The sequence below is a fragment of the Heloderma suspectum genome, chromosome 11 (assembly GCF_057233095.1).
Source record: "Heloderma suspectum isolate Gila_16-S chromosome 11, 16-S_ref, whole genome shotgun sequence".
NCBI classification, from domain to species: domain Eukaryota; kingdom Metazoa; phylum Chordata; class Lepidosauria; order Squamata; family Helodermatidae; genus Heloderma; species Heloderma suspectum.
The window spans coordinates 11,005,463-11,021,134 of record NC_139468.1 but is presented as its reverse complement, the minus strand read 5'-3'; the positions used below and the strand labels follow the sequence as shown (position 1 = coordinate 11,021,134).

General features: G+C 43.7%; 1 protein-coding gene across 8 annotated transcripts in view; it reads left to right on the top strand.

Annotated features, from left to right (window-relative positions):
* HMG20A (high mobility group 20A) overlaps window positions 1-11,450 on the top strand; it is a 76,050-nt gene extending 64,600 nt beyond the window's left edge. For 7 of the 8 annotated variants that reach the window (XM_084816803.1, XM_084816802.1, XM_084816800.1 and 4 more), the window contains 3 exons: window positions 960-1,175; window positions 4,893-5,036; window positions 10,746-11,450. In XM_084816803.1, the coding sequence (XP_084672929.1) occupies window positions 960-1,175; window positions 4,893-5,029 (353 nt within the window). In that variant the 3' untranslated portion in view covers window positions 5,030-5,036; window positions 10,746-11,450. The remainder of the gene's footprint in view (window positions 1-959; window positions 1,176-4,892; window positions 5,037-10,745) is intronic. The other variant, XM_084816805.1, reaches the window with a different exon arrangement.
* The last annotated feature ends 4,222 nt before the right edge of the window (window positions 11,451-15,672 follow it).

Here is a 15,672-nt window from a genome sequence, read left to right as displayed (position 1 = left end):
CAAACTGGAATTCAGCGCTTGGGCTGAAAGAGGTTCTGCATCCCTGCAGTATTAGGATACCTGGATCCTGTACTGCACTATAAGTAGAACCATGTTGGATCAGACTAAAGGCCTGTCTAGTCCAGCATTGTATTCCCAGATGCTGCTTTGTGCAAGACGCTTTTAGAGAGGGAGGGTGACTGCTGGCCCCTTTTACTCCATCCTAAACCCCTTGAGAACAGCTGCAAACTCCTGGTGTCACCAAAATCTGTAGCAAGAGAGTTTCTGCTTGGCTTTTGCAGCCCTGCCTTACCTAGGATGTCACCACAGTTGTTGGGGTGCAAGGAGTCACTTGTCCTGTAATAGTAATATCTGGGAACAGGATAGGCTGCCCATGGAATACCTTACTGATTTCATCAGGGTCAAACTAATGTTGAGAGAATGTGGAAGTATTAAGCAGATGATATGGGCTTTTGGGCAACACTTGAATTCAGTCGTAAAAGCAAGAGATGGTAAAGAACAATTAGGTTATCTGGGCTTTTTGTCAAAAGAGGTCTCTATGGTAACATGGCAAATGCTCTTTTAAACAGTTGCTGTGGTTGATTTACTTCACCATCGAATACATTCAGGTCTTGATTTCCTCCCTACTCTGTTGAGCTCAAATTTAATCCCTATACAGTTACTATTCTTTTATTCCCCTGCCTATATTAGAAGGAAGAAGGATGATCCTACCCCAGCATGCTTGTAACAGTGTGTCTTGGGAGACCAGTTCCCTTTGATGTCACTATTAAAGTCCTCTTGCATTAGAGACATATTATCATTTTTTGTTGTTATGTTATCACTTCATATCTTACTCCAAATTGCTTTGGATTCTTCAGTCCAATTTAGCAAAGACCTAAATCTTCTCCATAGCCAGCTTTTGGCTGCAGAGGAAAACATTATAAGTGATTCCTGTCTTTTATCTTGTGGGTTGTTGTCAGCACGGGAAGCAGAATTGCGTCAGCTACGCAAGTCCAACATGGAGTTTGAGGAAAGAAATGCTGCCCTTCAGAAGCACGTGGAGAGCATGCGTACAGCAGTGGAGAAGCTGGAGGTAGATGTGATACAGGAGCGCAGCCGCAACACTGTGCTGCAGCAGCACCTGGAGACCTTACGGCAGGCCCTCACCAGCAGCTTTGCTGGAGTCCCATTGCCAGGTGAAAAGTCCTTCCAGTGTGGAGCACATACTCTTTTTCTTAAGCATAATGTCTGGTCATTGCATGTGCTTGGGAGTTTATGGCCCGTGATGTATTTTAGTGACTGCATGCTACAGGTCTGGGTTTGGAGCTTTTGGATTTCCAAAGTGTTGGGACCTGCTGATAAGAGAGAGTAGGGTAGGCTGTGCCACTCTGCACATCTGTTCTCTGTAATACGGATCTTCTCTCTATGCCAGCTGAATGGAAGTTTCTGTTGCTCCTTGAAGGCAGGGATACAATACCACATGGTTATGCAGCCCTTCCATTTTATCATTATTGTTGGCCATGTGAGCAAACTGCATTCGTTTTGAATGGCTTTCACTGACAGAGTGCTTTGGGGATCCAAGCTATTACCTCTCTTTGTTTCAATTTACATCTCTTTTGGTACCAAGCATGCAGCATTGTTGTTCTTCAGTCGTTAAGTCGTGTCTGATTCTTTGCGACCCCATGGACCATAGCACGCCAGGCCTTCCTGTCCTCCGCTCTCTCCCGGAGTGTGCTCAAGTTCATATTCATTGCATCGGTGATGCTATCTAGCCATCTAATCCTCTGCCGTCCCCTTCTCCTTTTGCCTTCAATCTTTCCCAGCATCAGGGTCTTTTCCAGGGAGTTTTCTCTTTGCATTAGGTGGCCAAAATATTTGAGCTTCAGCTTCAGTATCTGTCCTTCCAATGAGCAGTCAGGGTTGATTTCCTTAGGATTGACTGATTTGACCTCCTTGCAGTCCAGGGGACTTGTAAGAGGCTTCTCCAGCACCACAGTTCGAAAGCATCAATTCTTCAGCGCTCAGCCTTCCTTAGAGTCCAGCTCTCACAGCCATACATTACTAATGGGAAAACCATAGCTTTGATTATATGAACCTTTGTCGGCAAGGTGATGTCTCTGCTTCTTACTATGCTGTCTAGGTTTGCCATAGCTTTCCTCCCAAGGAGCAAGCGTCTTTTAATTTCATGGCTACAGTCACCGTCTGCGGTGATCTTGGAGCCCAAGAAAATAAAATCTGTCACTGCTTCCATTTCTTCCCCTTCTATATGCCAGGAAGTGACGGGGACAGATGCCATGATCTTAGTGTTTTTTAATGTTGAGTTTCAGACCAGCTTTTGCACTCTCCACTTTTACCCTCAACAAGAGGCTCTTTAGATCCTCTTCGCTTTCTACCATTAGGGTGGATTTCATCTGTGTATCTGAGGTTGTTGATAATTCTCCCGGCAATCTTAATTCTGACCTGTGATTCATCCAACCCGGCATTTCTCATGATGTACTCTGCATATAAATTAAATAAGCAGGGCGACAATATGCAGCCTTGTCGTACTCCTTTCCCAATTTTGAACCAATCGGTTGTTCCATGTCCGGTTCTTACTGTTGCTTCTTGACCCTCGTACAGGTTTCTCAGGAGACAGGTAAGGTGGTCTGGTACTCCCATCTCTTTAAGAATTTGCCAGAGTTTGTTGTGATCCACACAATCAAAGGCTTTAGCATAGTCAATGAAGCAGAAATAAACATTTTTCTGGAATTCTCTTGGTTTCTCCATGATCCAGTGAATGTTGGCGATTTGATCTCTAGTTCCTCTGCCTCTTCGGAACCCAGCTTGTACTTCCGGTAGTTCTCGGTTCACGTACTGCTGAAGCCTAGCTTGTGTGAAATAAGCGCAATTGTACGGTAGTTTGAATACTCTTTGGCATTGCCCTTCTTTGGAACTGGAATGTAAACTGACCTTTTCCAGTCTTGTGGCCACTGTTGAGTGTTCCAAATGGGTTGGCATATTGAGTGCAGCACTTTAACAGCATCATCTTTTAGGATTTTAAATAGCTCAGCTGGAAGACTGTCATCTCCACTAGCTTTGTTGTTACTAATGCTTCCTAAGGCCCACTTGACTTCACTCTTGAGGATGTCCGGCTCAAGTTCAGTGACCGCACTATCATGGCTATCAGGGACATTCAGATCTTTCCTGTATAGTTCTTCTGTGTATTCTTTCCACCTCTTCTTAATCTCAGCTGCTTCTGTTAGGTCCCTGCGTTCTTTGTCCTTTATCATGCCCGTCTTTGCACAAAACTTTCCCTTATCTCCGATTTTCTTGAAAGGATATCTAGTCTTTCCCATTCTATTGTTTTCCTCGATTTCTTTGCATTGTTCGTTTAAGAAGGCCTTCTTGTCTCTCCTTGCTATTCTCTGGAACTCTGCATTCAGTTGGATATATCTTCCCCTTTCTTCCTTGCTTTTTGCTTCCCTTCTTTCCTCAGCTACTTGTAAAGCCTCATCAGACAGCCACTTTGCTTTCTTGCATTTCTTTTTCTTTGGGATGGATTGATTTGCTGCCTCCTGAACAATGTTACGGACCTCCGTCCATAGTTCTTCAGGCACTCTGTCTATCAGGTCTAATCCCTGAAATCTATTCCTCACCTCCACTGTATATTCATAAGGGATATGATTTAGGTCATACCTGAATGGTTTAGTGGTTTTCCCTATGTTCTTCAATTTAAGCTGAAATTTTGCAACAAGAAGCTCATGATCTGAGCCACAGTCAGCTCCAGGTCTTGTTTTTACTGACTGTATATAACTTCTCCATCTTTGGCTGCAAAGGACATAATCAATCTGATTTTGATATTGACCATCTGGTGATGTCCTTGTGTAGAGTCGCCTCTTGTGCTGTTGGAAAAGCGTGTTTGCTATGATCAGCGTGCTCTCTTGGCAAAACTCTATTAGCCTTTGTCCTGCTTCATTTTGTACACCAAGGCCATGCTTGCCTGGTATCCTGGTGATTTCTTGACTTCCTACTTTAGCATTCCAATCCCCTATGATGAAGAGGACATCTTTTTTTGGTGTTAGTTCTAGAAGGTGTTGTAGGTCTTCATAGAACTGATCAACCTCAGCTTCTTCAGCATCAGTGTTTGGGACATAGACTTGAATTACTGTGATGTTGGATGGTTTGCCTTGGATTCGTACTGAGATCATTCTATCGTTTTTGAGATTGTACCCCAGTACTGCTTTTCCCACCCTTTTATTGACTATGAGTGCTACTCCATTTCTTCTAAGGGATTCTTGCCCACAGTAGTAGATATAATGGTAACCTGAATTAAATTCGCCCGTGCTTGTCCATTTTACTTCTCTGATTCCCAAGATGTCGATATTCAATCTTGCCATCTCATGTTTGACCACCTCCGACTTACCTTGATTCACTGATCTGACATTCCAGGTTCCTAAACAATATTGTTCTTTACAGCATTGGATTTTCTTTTCACCACCAGACACATCCACAGCTGAGTGTCCTTTTGGCTTTGGCCCAGCCGTTTCACTCTTTCTGGCGCTACTTGGAAATTCCCTCTGCTCTTCCCCAGTAGTATATTGGACACCTTCCGACCTGAGGGGCTCATCTTCCGGCGTCATATCTTTTAGCCTTGTGATATGTTCCATGGGGTTTTCTTGGCAAGAATACTGGAGTGGGTTGCCATTTCCTTCTCCAGTAGACCACATTTTGTCAGAACTGTCTACCATGACCTGTCCGTCTTGGGTGGCCCTGCACGGCATAGCTTATGGCTTCACTGAGTTACACAAGCCCCTTCGCCACAACAAGGCAGTGATCCATGAAGGGGATGCACTAATGCAGCATTAGTGCCTGCTATTGCTGCAGTTAACTCAACATGCTGTTTTCTATTTCCTTTTATATGTTATGTCTTGCAGGAAGCGGAGAGACACCCACAGTGGACACTATTGATTCATATATGAATCGGCTGCACAACATTATCCTGGCAAACCCGCAGGATAATGAAAATCTGATAGCGACAGTCCGGGAGGTCGTAAACCGCCTTGAACGCTAGTGACCTGGTAAGTGTTTGCCTTACCAGGACCTCTTACAATTATGCTTGCTAGGGCCGAATTGAAATGTTGCTGTCATCTGAAATTGCTGACTTTCAAAGCAGGTTTTGGATTCCAAGGCGGGATTGTGATGTCAACATCCTGCATCTTGGTGAAATCAAAGACCAATAGTATTTTAGTTGTCTAGCACAAATAATGCACCCACTCTGTGTATTTCTGATATTCTGACATCATAACCTTTTCATGGATATACTTCGTAAACAAAGGTAATAGAATAGGAAGGACAAGAGACCTTTTCCAGAAAATTAGAAACATCAGAGGTAAATTCCAGGCAAAAATGGGTATGATCAAAAACAAAGATGGCAAGGACCTAACAGAAGCAGAAGAGATCAAGAAAAGGTGGCAAGAATATACAGAAGATCTGTATAGGAAGGATAATAATATCGGGGATAGATTTGACGGTGTGGTCAGTGAGCTAGAGCCAGACATCCTGAAGAGTGAGGTTGAATGGGCCTTAAGAAACATTGCTAATAACAAGGCAGCAGGAGATGACGGTATCCCAGCTGAACTGTTTAAAATCTTGCAAGATGATGCTGTCAAGGTGATGCATGCCATATGCCAGCAAATTGGAAAACACAAGAATGGCCAACAGACTGGAAAAAATCAACTTATATCCCCATACCAAAAAAGGGAAGCACCAAAGAATGTTCAAACTATCGAACAGTGGCACTTATTTCACATGCCAGTAAAGTAATGCTCAGGATCTTGTAAGCTAGACTCCAGCAATTCATGGAACGAGAATTGCCAGATGTACAAGCTGGGGTTTAGAAAAGGCAGAGGAACTAGAGACCAAATTGCCAATATCCGCTGGATAATGGAGAAAGCCAGGGAGTTTCAGAAAAACATCTATTTCTGTTTTATTGACTATTCTAAAGCCTTTGACTGTGTGGATCATCACAAATTGTGGCAAGTTCTTGGTGGTATGGGGATACCAAGTCATCTTGTCTGCCTCCTGAGGAATCTGTATAACGACCAAGTAGCAACGGTAAGAACAGACCACGGAACAACAGACTGGTTTAAGATTGGGAAAGGAGTACGGCAGGGTTGTATACTCTCACCCTACCTATTCAACCTGTATGCAAAACACATCATGCGACGTGGTGGGCTTGATGAAGCCAAGGCTGGAGTTAAAATCGCTGGAAGAAACATTAACAATCTCCGATATGCAGATGATACCACTTTGATGGCTGAAAGCGAGGAGGAGCTGAGGAACCTTATGATGAAGGTGAAAGAAGAAAGTGCAAAAGCTGGGTTGCAGTTAAACCTCAAAAAACCCAAGATTATGGCAACCAGCTTGATTGATAACTGGCAAATAGAGGGAGAAAACGTGGAGGCAGTGACAGACTTTGTCTTTCTAGGCACAAAGATTACTGCAGACGCTGACTGCGGCCAGGAAATCAGAAGACGTTTACTTCTTGGGAGGAGAGCAATGACAAATCTTGACAAAATAGTTAAGAGCAGAGACATCACACTGACAACAAAGGTCCGCATAGTTCAAGCAATGGTATTCCCCATAGTAACCTATGGCTGCGAGAGGTGGACCATAAGGAAGGCTGAGCGAAGGAAGATAGATGCTTTTGAACTGTGATGCTGGAGGAAAATTCTGAGAGTGCCTTGGACTGCAAGAAGATCAAACCAGTCCATACTCCAGGAAAGAAAGTCAGACTGCTCACTTGAGGGAATGATGTTAAAGGCAAAACTGAAGTAGTTTGGCCACATCATGAGAAGACAGGAGACCTTGGAGAAGATGCTGATGCTAGGGCAAGTGGAAGGCAAAAGGAAGAGGGGCCGACCAAGGGCAAGATGGATGGATGATATTCTGGAGGTGACAGACTTGACCTTGGGGGAGCTGGGTGTGGCAACAGCCGACAGGAAGCTCTGGCATGGGCTGGTCCATGAAGTCACGAAGAGTCGGAAGCGACTGACTGAATAAACAACAACAACAACTTCGTAAACAGGGACATTTTTTTTAAATAATGATGAATAATAGGAACAACAGATAAGGGCTTCCCACAGTGCTATTTCTCCTGCTAGTAATGTATGTCAGCCCCCGTATTTCAAGGAGAACTAAAGTGGCTCTACCTTTTAAAAAAATGTGAAAGCATTAGCTTGACTTTTTTGTTCTGAATTCATAGAGCTAAGTTCCCGAGTCTGTATTCTGAATTGCTAGTATAAAACCAAATGGTGTTTTAATTCAGTGTATTCAGAGCTGAGGTCCATCTGTGCCGTAGGAAGCCAGAAGTCCACAACCTTTCTGGTCTTGACCTTTTGTGATAATTGCGCAGTGCATTTAATTGCGTGCTCCCCATTATAGCTTAGCTTAAGTGAAAAGACCATTGCCCTTCCAGCGAGCAGCCAGATGGAACAGACGACAGTTCTAAGTCAACTCTGCTCCCTGCAGGATAAAGAAGCAGCACTCCTGCCGCTATTTTATGAAGGAGAACAGCTTGTGGACACAAGTCCGGGATTTTCCCACAGCTCATCAGCCTTCTCATTTTAACAGCACATTTTCTGTTTGCATGCCTGTAAGCTGGAAAGAACAGACTTGGGGAATTCGCGGGTGGGAGGCAGTTCCGTCAGTGACAGACTGTGGCAACTGGTAAAGAGGTCTCCCTTTAGGCAAGTATTGGAAGGGCGCCTCAGGCTTTGAGCCAGATGTTTCCCATTTAACACACCTTGCCAGCAAAACCCTACTTGAAGTTTCTAACTTCAAAACAGCTAGCTTTACATGCTGTCTGCTGTTGTGAAAACCCCCGGGAGAGTTATCGACATTACTTGTGACATCAAAATGGAAATATGTTTTGTTTCTGGAAAAATGGGGTTCAAATTTGAACTACTTGAAGCAACAACTTCAAGGGCCAACCACTGCCCTTCTCCTCTTCCCTTGCTGTTTCAGTTAAGAAGGCATGTTCTTGCTTCCTAAAAACAACATAGATGAGGCAATTAATTTTTTTTATTCTAGACGGCATTTATTATCCAAATATGAACACTCAACTAGTGCTGATGTTCCAAGTACATTTGGTGTAATTTATTACTCTAGACATTTGCTTGGGAAAATATCCAACGAGAGGACTTTGTGAAGGCAAAGGATATGGACACTTAGGATGAGGCGATCTCTGATAAAAAAAAGGGGTCTGCACAGCTATTAATGCACCTACCATGTCTCAAGTCACATTAACTAGAAACGATTCCTTTTTGTCAAATGGATTCTCTTTTTAATTTTGATACACCTTTCAACATATGGGTAGGTGAAACCCAGAAATGCTGGGAACAAAATATGTGACCATCTTGTAATTGATAGTGCAGTAGATCTGTAGTTCACTCGTGTTTTGGATCAGGGATTACTGCCCAAACTCTAGCATCTTCTTCAAATGACTCTCTGCCCTTTTTGTCAGGCTTACTGAAAACACATTAACTTCTAACTGAAAACGCTTATTAAGGGTGTAATCCAATGGGGATAGTTGGCCGCCTCTGAATTCAGAGGTGACTGTCTATCCAATGCACGGAGGGCGGAGGGGATCTTCTCCTCCGTGCTCCGACCACCCTACATTAGTGGCTAGATGGCCAATTTCAGCTGTCTAGCGGGAGCGGGTCAGAATGGTGGTGGGGAGGGCTGGACAGCATATAGGAAGTGTTGTAACAACTCTTCTGCCATCCCCTCCCTGCCCCCAGGAGTGCCTCCTTTTCCCTGCTCTGTGCTGCTTTTATGAGCCTGGAGCTGGGGATGAGCCATGCCTTACGAGGCAGTGGGGGCAGAGAGGCGGTTTTCTGGGAACCGACCTTGGATTGCTGGCTCTAAAGTCGGTTCCCGAAAACCTAATACTCCTATGGCCATCTAGCCACTGTTTAGCGGCCATGGGATTATACTCCCTAAATAGGATTTTATAGATCTCTTTAAAGTCATTGCATCATTGTTTCACCACTTATAAGGGTGTGGTAGCTGAATTCCTGTCATTCCTTATTTGGAGTATATTTAGAGCACTAATGTTGTAAAAACTGTCACCCTAATGAGATGATTAATATTAAACACCAGAACTTATTTTAAATATTAATATTAAACAGAACTGATTCGTAATGCATTTTCAGAGTTTTTATATGCTGCAAGGGTACAAAAATTCATTTGCCTGTGGGATCATTAAGATTGGATTTTTTTTCCTATTTCTAATTCCAAGTTGAAACATGCATTGCACTTGAAGCTGCTTCTTTTTTGTGTGATGAGAATTGTACCTTGACAATTTTACCTATATATGTTTTGTCAAATGATAAATGTGTACTTTATCACTTCTGCATCAATAGATCCTAAGTTGTTTCAGTCTTAATGTCATGTCATGACATGGAATAAACCTGTTCCATACAGTGTTTGTACCCAAACTGTCTTGAGTACTTTGCCAGTAAAATTGGTCATTGCACCCATGCTGGACATCACCAGTAAAATCCTCTTCTCTTCAGCACAGCCCACTGTGTACTTCCATGCTCAGCTAAACTTAAAGGAAGTTGAGTTGGAAGGAAGACTGACCATGGAAGTGTTTAATTGTAACAAAGAGGTACCAGGATTCATGGCCACTTGGAGCTTTCACCATCTGTCATGGAAGCCCTCCTTTTAATCCCAGATATAGAGGATAGTGAGGTGAGGGAAATGCAGTGTAGGGCTGATCCCACTATTTCTAGGGCCAAGTCCTAGTGTAAACCTAATTGAAGCCCTGGAGATGGGAAGTTTGGGACTGTGTAATCTCATCCAACTGGCTTTGATTAAAAGGAAGCCGGGCAGGAAGGGAAAACCCAGAACACCTTACTCTTCGCTGACATACTCAAATCAAATATTATCTCCCCACCGCCCTAGTTAGTTCACCAAATATTATTCCAGGATGAATTGGCTTTCAGGTTTAGAAAATCGCAGTTTCATTTATTTACTATATTTAAAGACTGCCTTCTGGCTGTAGGAGCACCCTAGGCAGTTGATAATAAAAACTAAAAGAATTCAATGTTTAAAAAATAAATTCAAAACCAATAAGCAAAAAGCCTAACCAAAAATAACAGCAACAGCAGGACTGTAAAAGCAGTGTCAGAACAACTGGTAAAAAAACAAAGAGCAAGAAAAAACATGCTTAATCTAATCTCTGAAGGTAGAATGAAAAAGGTAACATTGAAAAGAGAAGGGAGAGCATGCCTGCAAAACTTCTAGGGCAATAGAACAGGTCTACAACTGAAAAAAAAACAACACCCTGCTGATTGTTGAGGATAGCCTAGTTTCCACAACTGATGGCGCCTGGAGCAGAGCTTCATTGGCAAATGTTAATCAGGGAGAACAGGGTCATACAGGAGAAGGTGTTACCTGACATGCTCAGGACCAAGACTATTTAGGATGTTTAAAAGTCAAGCCCAGCACCTTGAATTGGACATGGGAAAAAACTGGCAGACAATGACGATGTTTCAGAACAGGTATTTTATGTTAGCTGCTTATATCTACCAGCACATCAGTGGTTGAATTCTGAACCAGTTGATATTTCTGGATTATCTTCCAGGGCAAAGTTTTAGCACTGCTCAGATTAACCCTCCAAAGATATCTTCACCAAATCCTGTGTCATCCTGACATACAAACTTCTAAACCTCTCTCTCTCTCCCCCCTCCCACCTCCTGCCCCCTCTGTTTTATCTGCAGTCTCTTAGCCTCTTGGATGTTTTTCTTAAAAGGATAAAACAAGCGAGGAATGAGAGCCATTGTGGAAATAAGATGAGGGTAGGTGACAAGACTTTGGAGATGTGTTCTGGTTCTTCCTTATTGGACAAACTATTTAATGCATAAGAACCTTTTGTGAGGACCCAGGACAGAGCAGCCCAAGAGATTATGGTATCCTCTCTATCAAACCTTCTGAACAAACAGCCTACCATTTCCTGTCATTTGTCATCTGGCTGCGGGCACATGGTGGACCAGATGATGCAACAGTGATGCTTCCTTCTCTGTTAAGTCTAGGTTGTATTTCTCTTGTGATAATACAGAGCTCTGAAGTGTTTTGTGGCTTTCGCTCCAAAGGAGAGCCCCCCCCCCCTGCTTCTTTTGTTTCATGTAAGTTGTGCCCTGCCAGCCATCAAGACACCTATATGCTTCCATCTGTTGAAGTTGGCGATAATCCAAAGAGAAGAGGACAGGATGGCTTTCTCTCGGCATTGAAAATGCAAAGCTTTCATGTTGGACGTCTTCTTTTCTGTTGTTTGCCACTTAGTTTGTTGTATGCAGTAGTCTTATGATTCAAATCCCTTTTTCTCTTAAGCAACAGGAAATGGGCGGCGGCGGGAGTGACATTTCCTCCCTCCTTTTGGTAATGTGACCATCCCTAAGAATAAACTATGTAAAAGTGGTTATTTATTTATTTGTTTGTTGGTTGGTTTATATTAAAATACCAATCTCTACATGACATACAAGATCAAATATAAAAGAGAATTTTAAAAACACACAATTAGCCATAACATCCAAATCCTACATAAAAGGATTAATACACTGCCAGTATGTGCTGTTCTCTTGCTGTGAATTTTAACAGACGGTTAGCAAAATGAAGGAACAGAAATGAGGATCTAGGGGATGCCATAGAGCATGCTTGGAGTCAGGAAGGTGCCTATGGTGTCTGTATAAATTGAAGGGAAGGTTTGCTTTGATCTATACCAGGAATGCACAACTTGTGCCCTACATGCATCCCCTAACCTTAAATGTGCCCTCTCATGGGCACCCTGAGCCTTTCCGCCACTGAGTTACCCCTGCCCTGGATTTTACTGATTTCCCCCACAAAGTTACAGCATCCACATCAGCCGGAGACCACAAAAAATGGAGCAGCGGCAGGGAGGGAGGAAGAAGAGTGGGTCCACCACCCAATAAAATGCTGGAGCAAGACCATTTGCTACTGTCACTGCTGCTGCTATCCCTCCTTGCCCTTCCTCCTTCCTCGATTCCCTTCCTTTCTTTTAACTCTCCCAGGTAAGCCTTTTGGCAGCATGACAGCGCAAAGCAGGTTCCGCCTTCCTGCGACTCGGGGTCCTGTTCTGGAACAAGAGCCTCTGTCTCTGCTTCCCCACAGCAGTTGCCACCACCGCCACCACCACACAAGTGCAGTCTGTAGCTCTTTGGGGCTGGGGTGTGTAGGAGAAGAGTATGCAGAGCTTCCTGGGCAGCCAGCTGTGAAGATGTGCGTTGCATGTATATATGTGTGGGTCTGTGTGTGGCCCTTGACCCTTGAGCCAGTATCACATGTGGCCCCCAGGGCCAAAAAGGTTGTGTACCCCCTGCTCTCTACTTGGCGTGGATTAACTTTTCCCCTCTCAATGGCATTTTCTGATCTGAATCCTTCCTCTTTGAGCTGCTGTTGCCCTATATGGCAAAAGATACAGGTAGCCACATGGTACTATTGCACTTAATAGAGCTGCCTTATACTGTGTCAAACTGTTGGTCCGTCAAGCTCTGTATTGTCAAGACAGGAGCTCTCAAGGTCTTGGACCGAAGTCTTTTTCTCCGCACCTACCACTGGAGATCCGTGGAGTGGGGAGACAAATGGAGAGGAGGGGAAGGAAGTGGCATAGATAAACTATGGCTATGACCAGGTGCATTTATACACAGTTTTCTTTGAGCCTATAAAAGTGCCTCACACTGAGTCAGACCTTTGGCCCACCTTGACCAGAGTATTGTCCACTCTGACTGGTGGCAGCTCTTTGGGGCCTCAGGCGGAAGGCTTTCCCATTGAGATCCTTTTAACTGGAGAAAACAGGGTTTGAACCTAGGGCCTCATGCATGCAAAACATGAGCTCTTCCACTGAGGCATGGACCTTCCTAGTGGATGCAAATGAATCATGACCCCTGTATTCTTGTGGTCTGGTATACTTCAGGAGAGATGCACAACCTTTATGGCCCTGGGAGCTGCATTGGGTGGGCTGGGGGGCCGCAAATACACACACTTGCACATGCATACAAATGCTCATACACACAAGCATTGATTAGTGAGCCTGCATGCTCATGTTGCGCCCTTCTACATTTCTAAAGATGTGGGGCAGGTTATGTTGATTTCATCATGAAAGTTATGCAGATCAAAGTAGCATTTTTCTTTTTAATGCATTTTTCTTTTCTTTTTTCTTACCCTGTTTGCAAATAAAGCCAAAGAGACCAGCTCCCCCAATGTGAAAACACAAGACTAATTTTTGTGTTTGAAAACTGAAAAACAAGGACCCTCCCCTTTCCTGTGTTTAATGCTTTCTGCAAAAACAGATTTTATGTTCTACTAAATCCACCTCTTGAGTGAAACCTCTGTATAGCAGTATTTCATTTTCCCCACAACTTACTGCTGTAGCTAAGTACCAGCTGTTTTCTTGGATAAGTAAGGTATGGGGGGGGGGCTGCTTTTGTTTCTCTGTTGCTGTCTTCAGCTACTTGATTTATATCCCGCCTTTCTACCAAAAAAATGGCTCTCAAGGCAGCTTACAAAACAATTGAAAATGATGTACCAATGGTCTTGACTCCGTATAAGGCAGTTTCCTGTGTTTTTAATGCAGATATGAACAAAGCTCAGGAACAAATGGGTTGACAGAAATGCCCAGTTGAGTCTCTTGTACAAACTTCAGCCAGTATATAGATGCCGGAGTGAATTTCTGCTGCTTGTTCCGACCTGGAATCTCCCTGAGTTTCTTGCTACTTTATCAGGTTGAGTCTGCACACATACAGTATCTACAAATGCCAGATGTCACAGACTCTTGTTAGAGAAAGTGTGGGCATGCTAGGGGCAGGTTCTTACATTTTGTGTAGTGCCAGCATAGGCATACATGCAAATATTTTTCATATCATGGCAGATTGCTCATAGATTATCCTGTGAGCTGAGGCTAAATTCTTGGATAGGTCCAACTTACGAGATACAAGCGCTACATAAACTGACACGGTCTTTTTAGCCATATGATTCATTCCAAAGATCCATTCTACAAATGCGAGATCTTGTATCAAAAAGTTGGCCTTCGGACAAGAAAATACATAGTGATTGGTGTGATGATAAATGAATCCTTCTTCCCTCAAAGATGTGAACTTTTGTCCCAGTTTGATACATTCTAGCAAACTAACATTCTTGGTTTCTTCAGTCAGGGTAGTAATGTATGTTCCAGAAGCTTAATGTTGAAACATGATTAACCCTCTGAAAAACTCTTTCCTTTTGAGCGTTTATCTGAGTTTCATTGTATTTAACATTTTTAGCATGTCCGTTGCCAAACATTTTAGCACTACAGATTGCTGACACCAAAGAGAGCTTTTGCCATATACAGAGGCAGAGAGAGTCTTCCTCCCATTTACATCCTGCTTCTGCCTCCCTAGTGTGACTTTTTGATTCAGTATCAGAAGTGAGAGTTGAGTGATGCCAGGAGGTACCAGGTTTACCTTGTGGCTTCCTCAAGATGCGCTACTGCTTGCAGGTGGTACAGTCTGAGTTTGTATCTTATGCTGTCAAAGCATCAGTGTTGCAATGCACCAGCAGTATTCAAAGAAAAAGAAAATGCAGAAATAGTGACAACCACTCCCAGAGAGTCCATAGTAACAGCCTAGACAATTCTCCTGGCAATGATGTATGGCGAACGCCCACCGACAAGAAGCGGTACATGATGGCAGGGTTGACAACACTTGATCCATTCCTTCCATCCTCCAGATAATATTAAGTGAGGGGGGCCCTGATCTTATAGCCCAGTGATTAGAGGGGAACTGGCAGGCAGAATGTAATTCCTGTTACTGGGAGATGTGTCCGGATCTTCCCTGGGCTCATAACCCCTCTCTGCATCCAGTATTTCCCACACAATTGACATGTATGACTATCTGAATGGAAGTAACTTTTGCAGTGGGAAGGTCTTGGGGGATATGGACTGAAAGACAGCATCACGCTAAAAGAGCAAGGTCAAAGCTAGCTTTCTCTGTTCTGATACAATAACATAGTGGATAGGGTTGCTGCAACAGAAAACGCGTCGGATCCTGAGAGATTCTGCTCTTTCCGTCCCCGGCTATATTGAAAGTTCTCTTCCTGATCAGTGGCCTGGTTTTTAACCAGAAGTAGTTGTGATGGCAAGAAAGAGGTTTAATATTTAGAACTGAAATGTTTTCCTCATATTTTTAACGTAGGAGCAGAACATGACAGTAAACATGCAAAGACTTGTCATCACAGTTACTCTGGTTGGAAACCAGGCAACCAACTGGGGCAAGAAAAAAAAGCTCCAAAGGCTTATTCTCTGCATTGTACTTCTGCCAAGTGAGAAGGTTGTTAGGTGAACCAGTGTGGTCTAGTGCAGGGATGGAGAACCTCCAGCCCATGAGCCCTAGTTCAGCCTGCGGAGGTTCCCCATCTGGCCTGCAGAGCCTCCTTGGATTCCTCCAGGATTTGGGGCTTGGTGTTTAACATTGGGGATGCAGGTGGTGGGGGACAGCCGGTGCTGGAAGGAGCTGCTCTTCCCAGCACTGCTTGAGTTGGTTCATGTGCTATGCTCTGCCCCATGGGGACTCCCACGCACTGTGCCTTACCCCATTGGGGAAGACGCCATGTGGGTGAAGTGTTTTGTATCATACCAGAATTTTCCAAGATCAATTT